At 42.1% G+C, this 8,819-nt stretch overlaps 1 protein-coding gene across 1 annotated transcript; it reads left to right on the plus strand.

The window, feature by feature from the left end:
* Positions 1–996: 996 nt before the first annotated feature.
* On the plus strand, positions 997–7,333 carry LOC109464945 (poly(U)-specific endoribonuclease-D-like). Its single transcript, XM_019762063.1, has 10 exons — positions 997–1,051; positions 1,712–1,777; positions 2,234–2,347; positions 2,509–2,726; positions 3,063–3,169; positions 3,510–3,760; positions 4,326–4,465; positions 5,215–5,301; positions 5,876–6,012; positions 7,234–7,333. Exons 1-10 carry the CDS (start codon positions 997–999, stop codon positions 7,331–7,333), a joined length of 1,275 nt encoding a protein of 424 aa, XP_019617622.1.
* Positions 7,334–8,819: the final 1,486 nt, after the last annotated feature.

Consider the following 8,819-nt stretch of genomic DNA (forward strand, 5'->3'; position numbering starts at 1 on the left):
GTGTTTAAATCAAATCAAATTTATTCAGTCTTAAGACCATATAAACATTAGTGGCGGCAGCAGGGTGGCAGACCATAGCCGTACCATGCGCTCCTTGCCAGATACTAGCATGCCATTGCGCTACATGTCGCTAGATGTCGCTATTGATATGTCAACCTGCTGACTACTCTTACTGAATGCCAAACCTAGCTAGTGGTAAAAGTGGCGAAAACCGGGCCTGATAAATGATCTGTACCTAGATATGTATGGCAATGACAAAAACGCCTGTTGCACTGGGAAAATATCCTAAGCAAATACACAATTCAATTCAATTCAATTTATTCAATCAAACAAAATCGTACAAGAGCAGGGAATGCTAATGCACCCCTGAATTATGTATTCGATTTTTACAAATTGTTACAAAAAAAAAAAACAAGACAGGACAGGTACACAGAAACACACTATATACAAATATGTACAAACACCATTCACTCTACAACAGAAGATAGCAGACATAGGTTTCCAAATATCAGCCATTGTCACTGTCATTGTAGAGTCTTACTGCACAATGTAAGAAAGACTTTTTCAGACGCAGAGTCCTAGCTTTAGGCAAAGTGAACATGTTGCTGTTCCTGAGCTGTCTCCCTGTAGCAGTCGCACGTTCAGGGGGAACAAGGTCGTGCAGAGGGTGATCAGGGTTCAGCATAGCTTTGAAGAGATTTACTGCTGCTGACTCCCTTCTTTCCTTCAGGGTAGGTAGGTTTGGAACCGCCCGTCTACCACCACAGGAGATTATACGTAGGGCACGTTTCTGGACGCGTTCCATACTGGCGGACTGTTCTTCATTGCACCCAACCAGCAGGACGTGTCCATAAATATATATAGCTAAGGACTTTTATATATAGCTAAGGACTTTTAAGCACTCTCTCTTTCTATACACTCCCTCTATAACGTTATATATATACCCATCGCAGGACAGAAGTCACACAAAGTTCGCGACCGAGAAAAGTCTGCATCATGCTGCGTTTCCAAGCTCTTCTTGTGATTCTCCTCATAGCACGATATGTAGAAGGTAAGTGCGACTAATCTTCAAGAGCATCTTTTGGGGGTTTATAATTATGATGCACAATGACAATCAATGGCAATCTACTGCAACTGGCAAGACAGCATCCCGCCTTTTTTTGATAACTGGATATGAGTATCGAACAATATTTTGTGTCTTCAGAAGGATTTAATACCTTAGAATGCCTCTTACAAGTTTAAAATCCACGCTGTTGCAAGAACGCTGTTACGTTGCTTCATGTACATGTATGTTGCTACATGTACACTGTTGCATGTACGTTGCTACATGTACGTTGCTACATGTACGCTGTTGCATGTACGTTGCTACATGTACGTTGCTACATGTACGCTGCTACATGTACGTTGCTACATGTACGCTGCTACATGTACGCTGCTACATGTACGCTGTTGCATGTACGTTGCTGCATGTACGTTGCTACATGTACGCTGCTACATGTACGTTGCTACATGTACGCTGTTCCATGTACGTTGCTACATGTACGTTGCTACATGTGCGCTGCTACATGTGCGCTGCTACATGTGCGCTGCTACATGTGCGCTGCTACATGTGCGCTGCTACATGTGCGCTGCTACATGTGCGTTGCTACACGTGCGTTGCTACACGTGCGCTGCTACATGTGCGTTGCTACATGTACGTTGCTTCCTGTAGGTTCGTGCTACGGGCGGTGCTTCGAGAAATACGACCGAGCCAACTCCTGCCACTGCGATCCTCAATGTGGGGATTTCAACAACTGTTGCAGTGACTTCAAAACCATGTGCCCAAGTAATATACTTTCTATCTTTGATTTATGAAAAAAATACATGTACATTAAAACTCATGTTGAAAGCACACACTGTAATGTACAAGTTGACAGAATAATGACCACCATTCACCATATATTTATGTTTACCGAAGGAAAATATATTGTTTTTTTGCTACGTTTCCTCTTCTTCTTCTGCAAACAGTGACCTCAATGACCCGAACCAATGTTGTGTCTGTTACCATGGTAACTAGTGTTGGGTTACATCATGTTGCAATTTTGTAGCAGGAGGGATTTAGACTCCTGTCTGACCATATATATATAATGTGTTTGAGTAAGAATTAACAGAGCAGACCATATGCGAAGGTAAACATTATGCATTGGCTTTGCGAATATTACCTTTCTAGTTACACGTACGTTGCTACCTGTAGGGTCATGCGAAGGCCGATGTTGGGAGGACTACGATCCAGAAAACCCCTGCCACTGCAACAAGCGCTGCAGGGAGTTCAACAACTGCTGCAGCGACTTCAACAGGATCTGCAGAAGTAAAATACTTACGTTTCACGAAAAGTAGACGAACATTGTATTTGTGACATATGTTAAAGCATTGCCTACAAATTTATCGAAATAAAACCAGGCGTAGATGTGTTTGTAATTGAAAGTATCGATTTCATATCACAAAAAAAAGTTGTTGTTTTTTTTCCAGAAGAGGGTGCTCGAGAGAACGTGGAAAAACCGGTAGTCTCCAACGTGGTGAAGCCGGTGGTCCCCGGAACAGATGGCGGCACCTGCGAAAGAGGCTCGTGCGATTCAGGAGAGGGAGGGAATGTGGTGGAGCCTGTGGTCTCAGGAACAGGCGGCGCCTCTTGTGCAGCAAGTACCAGATCGTCTGCTACCAGCAAAGAACTGTCGTGTCTCGCACAGGTGGGTAACACTGCCGTCTGCTTTGTGGTTTCTTTTTCTTACGTTTCATCTTCTTCTTCTTCTCCAGTGACCTCTGACCTGGCCAATGACCTGCTTTGTTGACGTCTCTCACCATGGTAACTGGTGTTGGGTTACATAGTGTTGCAATTTTGTAGTAGGAGGGATTTAGACTCCTGCATTTCTCCTCTGGTCTCTCAGTCACTGACGAAAGCTAGTGGATGCTACCTGAAATGTCTGACCGTTTCCAAAATCATATCCAGTTGCTTGAGTAACTGCTTTTTGGCATATAGCTGAAAATCTATGAGAATTGAAATATTCTGATATTACTGACTGCAGCTCCTGTGGGAGGGCGATGTGAACCGAGCCTCCAGCAGCCAGTATAAGCTGAACCTGCAGGGACAGATCTCAGCCCTAAGCCGACACCAGGACCTGGCCAGCGACAAGTACTGTTGTTTTTTACCTAAAAATATACGCATGTACTTTTAGACCGGTGCAGACGCTAAGTAGGTAGAGTGCTGTATGTTCTGTTTGCGCTTACATTGCATTTTATGTATATGTAAGGTCAGTACAATTCAGCAGTCAAATATTTTACGTACTGCTGCCATGCTGACCATTGTTTGAAGAAAGAATCTGTATCAGTATAGCCGGTATAACCGCCCTTCGGCGTAACACACCAGCTTCGCAGGCACGCGGCGCGGCGGCAGCTGGCTATATCACACCGAACGACAGACTCATAGTAAAGAAAACTCACAATAAAGAAACAAACTAACGACTATTTTCCAGGCTGTTCTCCTACGTGGACGAGGCTGCCCTGTTCAAGAAACCGACGTACAAAACCTACCTGGCTCTTCTCGACAACTACGTGCCCTTCACGCAGACGGACGAAGTGGTGACGTCAGCCGAACACGCCGAGATCGACGCCTTCATGGCCGCCATACAGGGCACTGACGTCATCACCAACCTGCACCAGTTCCTGGCGTACAAGGGTGAGATTGACATATTTATATACATCTATATAAATTATGTATCTATATGTCTGTGTGTGTGTGTGTGTGTGTGTGTATATATTATATATAATATAATATAATATAATATATATATATATATATATAGAGAGAGAGATATGTATAATGTATAAAGATAGAGAGATAGATATATAGATATGGAGAGAAAGAGACATAGATATATAGATACATAATTTATATAGTTGTATGTAAATGAGTGTGTATGTATGTATATACGTGTGTGCGTGTGTGTATATATATATAACGTTATATATGTATATAACACCACTATGGAATACAGGCTAGACTTAATGCGCCAATTAACACTGAAGAGAAATCAGTTACCCAAATGCTCATGGAATGGCCCCGTCTACTTCTGGTAAGTGGCGACAAAGACACCTGATGACGTACGACAGCAGCGGGTCAGATAACCTGTAACGCCCCCCGTCTCGTCTTCCCCACAGGTCTAGCGAGCTCAAACCTGGCTAACTTCATGGCTGACCTGAGGGAGATGTGGTTCGGGCTGTACTCCCGCTCCAGCAGGTCATGTATAACCAGATAACCTGTAACGCCCCCCGTCTCGGCTTTCCCGCAGGTCTAGCGAGCTCGAACCTGGCGACCTTCATGGCTGACCTGAGGGAGATGTGGTTCGGGCTGTACTCCCGCTCCAGCGGCGACGCGATGGACTCCAGCGGATTCGAACACGTCTTTCTGGGAGAGTTTAAGAAGGGCAAGGTCAGTCTGGGGTTTTAGATTTAACAGTAACCAAAATTTGCAAAGCAAATACATCACGTTTACCTTCGCACATGGTCTGCTCTGTTAATGCTTACACAAACACATTCTTATATATGGTGACAGGAGTATAAATCCCTCCTGCTATAAAATTGCAACATGATGTAACCCAACACTAGTTACCATGGTGACAGACGGTCTGGTTCAGGTCATTGACCAGGTCAGTGTTTGGAACGAAAGAAGAAGAAAAAGAGCAAAAACAATATGTCTAATATCTCACCGCATGTGGTTCAAAATCCTTGGAGACATTTGACAAGTGTTGGGTACGCCTCGAAAAAGTTGCATCGTCCTTTTGAATGGGGGTGTAAAGCCGTATATAATATATGTAACGAAGTCGCATTGCACAAGTAGCTACGAAAAAGCGCCATGTTTCGTCCTTAGTCCGAGACTGCCCACTGAGTGAGTTTCCATGGCATTTATATGAAGCGCCAAAAAGCAGTTACTAATACTCAAGCAACTGGATATGATTTTGAAAACGTCAAACGTTTCAGCTACATGTAGTATCCACTACCTTTCGTCAGTGACTGAGAGACCAGAGGGGAAATGCAGGTTTATAAGCACAAACTATTGATTGATATGCAAATTAAGTGAAGACAATTTTTTGGAAGTCGAAAAGGGAACAAAAGTTATATGAAGCTTGAAAATTCTCTTATGATGAATCACTCCTGACTTAACAGAACGTTTCTCTCCAGGTTTCAGGCTTCCACAACTGGCTGACCCTGTACCTTCTGGAGAAGAGTCGAGAGGCGGACTACTACGGCTACATCTGGGACAAGCAGGTAAGGTTCCACAGGTTTTACTGTGCTTTTTTTTAACGGCTCTTGGTCGCAAATGTGCTGATGTTGACACATCGGCGCACCAAATCCGTAGGGTGTTTTTGGCACCCAGTTAGACAGATTAGCCGAAGAGGCTCGATGGGCGTCACTCCACCGTACATGGTGGGGAAGTCGTGTAAATTGCCTTTCCCAAGGGCACAACGTCGGGCCACGGTATCGAACCCTCTTGGTTCCGAGTCCAACGCTCTAACCGTTGCGCCAACGACGTCACAAGTAGCTAGGTGTTTACTGTGTTTTAGGTTAAACCTTTTGATCCAACACAAAAAGTTCTCATCTAGAGCTTTCGACCAGTCACCTCTGGTCTTCCTCAGTAGACTGACCCAGTGAGGCTTGTCACGTGGCTTCTTTGAAGTGTGACTTCTGATTTGACTTTGATTTATTGAAATTGCAACAGTGCAATACACAGGGAACAGAGGCAGCTGTTGCTGGTGTTGTGTCCCGCACATAGATTCCATCCTTGTCCCTTGTCCCTTGACTGGAGGTCTGAAATCTAAGATTTCTTGTTTTTATTTCCCAGCCCAACATCCTGGCTGTGCAGCTTCGCTGGGAGTCGCTGTACAAGGAGCTGGGCTCGATGTTCTACGGCGCCAGCCCGGAGTTTGACCTGGCCATGTACACCATGTGCTATGTCACATCTCCCGACAGACTCTGCCGGTTTGTAACAACCTTTAAATAGACTCTCACTCTAAGGATCTAGATAAAATAGACTCTCACTCTTAAGCATCTAGATAACTTAGACTCTCACTCTAAGCATCTAGATAACTTAGACTCTCACTCTAAGGATCTAGATAACGTAGACTCTCACTCTAAGCATCTAGATAACTTAGAATCTCACTCTAAGCATCTAGATAACGTAGATTCTCACTCTAAGCATCTAGATAACTTAGACTCTCACTCTAAGCATCTAGATAACTTAGACTCTCACTCTAAGCATCTAGATAACTTAGACTCTCACTCTAAGCATCTAGATAACTTAGACTCTCACTCTAAGCATCTAGATAACTTAGACTCTCACTCTAAGCATCTAGATAACTTAGACTCTCACTCTAAGGATCTAGATAACTTAGACTCTCACTCTAAGCATCTAGATAACTTAGAATCTCACTCTAAGCATCTAGATAACGTAGACTCTCACTCTAAGCATCTAGATAACTTAGACTCTCACTCTAAGCATCTAGATAACTTAGACTCTCACTCTAAGCATCTAGATAACTTAGACTCTCACTCTAAGCATCTAGATAACTTAGACTCTCACTCTAAGCATCTAGATAACTTAGACTCTCACTCTTAGCATCTAGATAACTTAGAATCTCCGTGAGTCTAAGCATCTAGATAACGTAGACTCTCACTCTAAGCATCTAGATAACGTAGACTCTCACTCTAAGCAACGCCAAGCCAAGTTCTTCTTCTTCATTACTACCCAGCCCTACAGTGTAGGATTATCGGCAGCCGTTGCGCTTTGTTAGTTACAATTGTGAACCGGTACATAAAAAGTTTGATTTATATTTGATGTAACTTTATTATTGCCGAACTGCGGTAAATAGTACAAAGGAAAGCAACGGATCTACAGTTACAGATTTAAACTAAACTAGAAAAGTAACATTTGCAAAGCAAATGCATAATGTTTACCTTTGGATATGGTCTGCTCTGTTAATTCTTACTAAAACACATTGACATACACGTATATGATGACAGGAGTCTAAATGCCTACTTTGAAGTTGCAACATTGTGTAACCCAACACCAGTTACCATGGTAACAGACATCAACAAATTAGGCCATTGGCCAGGTCAGAGGTTAGTGTTTGGAACAGAAGAAGAAACTTAGTAAAAACAATATGTTTTCCTTCGGTAAACATAATGACTGGCTTGTTACAGGTTCGACATGGCGGGCGCATCTGTGGGCATTCGGACATGGAGCTGGGGGAAATCCAACTACGGCGGAAAACGCTACCTCGCCTCTGCTTATCCGGTATAAAAAGTCCCCGCGACAACTTTGATGTCGGATAGCGTCCGACGGCTCGCGCTAGAACCACCAAACTTGGTGACTTTTCCTAAAATGTAGTCGGCAAGAAGTTCGTGAATTAGTGAAATATGTTAATAATTTTTGGAGTTGCCGACGGGTTTCTGACAGGCGTTTTTTTTTTGCGAAATTCGGTAATTTTTGTTTTAACAAGACTTTTATGGGTTTTATGTCAAGTTACTCATTCTATCTAATATTGATAACATTCAGTAACATCTTATGAAGTTTTATGTCATTTTATCATTAACAATGCATAATCTATGGTAATTTGCTGATGTCATTGGTCAAAATCCAAGACGGCGGATCATTAGATCAGGTATATGCAGGTAATTTTCCTTAAAATTTCGTCACTACTTCGATTTCGTTTTACAAAAAAATCAATGTATTTTCAGGCTTTATCTTTTTTGCAAACTATTTTCCAAAATTCAAGATTGATGATCCAAGGTGGCGAATAGCTTAAATATCGCCGGTGTTGCTATGGGCTACATAAGTCTTCGTAGATCCTTATATTCTATCATAGCATCTCTTTGTTAAACTTCTAAAGTTATGTTGTATACCATTAAGATTTAAGAGAATAACATATCTAGACGGTTTGGGCCAATAAAATAACGTTATAAGGTCACACCAATTGAATTTCTTGGTTAACGGATTCGCCCGCTTCATTTTTATCTGACTTGCGAAAAAAAAAAAATTCAGAATCAACTGCAAAATGCTTATATTTTGTCCTGAACAGTTGAAAACAGTCCTTTTCTTCCTAGTTGAGGATGACCACAGTTGTATGTGGTTAATTGCTGCATTCCCAAGTTATTACATGCAAACACACACAGGAGACAAAAAGTACATCTATAATGTCATAGTCGCTACCTATTTTATTTATCTACTCTTCAAAATATCGGCATCGCTTCCAACAAGATCAATGTATCTTCTTATCCATACACTTTCTCACAAAAATACATACAAAACGGACAACATATACGCAATTATAGATCCTCTGTCCTCTTCAATATCTGAAATATTTAAGTACTTGCATCACGTGAGGCACTGAAGTTGTATATCCCTTTCTTTACAGTGAATAAATTCATCTTTTTTTACGCATCGCATATAGAAGTTTCAACTTTTCCAACAAATGTGTGGCTAGGAACAAACTTCCATTTTACAGATGCTGAAACAAAAGCAAGCAGTCTTCCTTCATTGCAATTTCCACTAAGTCTTTGACTTGCAAACTAACAGATTGAACATTACGCCTTCCAGGTCTGTGTTCAGTAAGGGTTGCAAACATTTTCAGACTTTTTCAGTTTTTAGCCTCCATAGCATGCCAAAAACTGGGGGTCTTCAGGGTCTTTGGGAGCTTTTATGTGCTATTTTCTGATTGCATATAGACTACATAGCCAGCCTGGTTGAATTACTCCCGTTTTTAGAACTGGGCTAATCAGAAAACAGC

The sequence above is a fragment of the Branchiostoma belcheri genome, unplaced genomic scaffold (assembly GCF_001625305.1).
Source record: "Branchiostoma belcheri isolate BF01 breed outbred unplaced genomic scaffold, Haploidv18h27 scaffold144, whole genome shotgun sequence".
NCBI classification, from domain to species: Eukaryota; Metazoa; Chordata; class Leptocardii; order Amphioxiformes; family Branchiostomatidae; genus Branchiostoma; species Branchiostoma belcheri.

Coding starts and splice junctions, on each gene's coding strand:
- LOC109464945 (XM_019762063.1), top strand. CDS start 997: ATGCTGCGTTTCCAAGCTCTTCTTGTGATTCTCCTCATAGCACGATAT. Junction 2,348..2,508: donor CTTCAACAGGATCTGCAGAA/GTAAAATACTTA, acceptor TTTTTTTTCCAG/AAGAGGGTGCTCGAGAGAAC. Junction 3,761..4,325: donor TATAAATTATGTATCTATAT/GTCTGTGTGTGT, acceptor GCTTTCCCGCAG/GTCTAGCGAGCTCGAACCTG.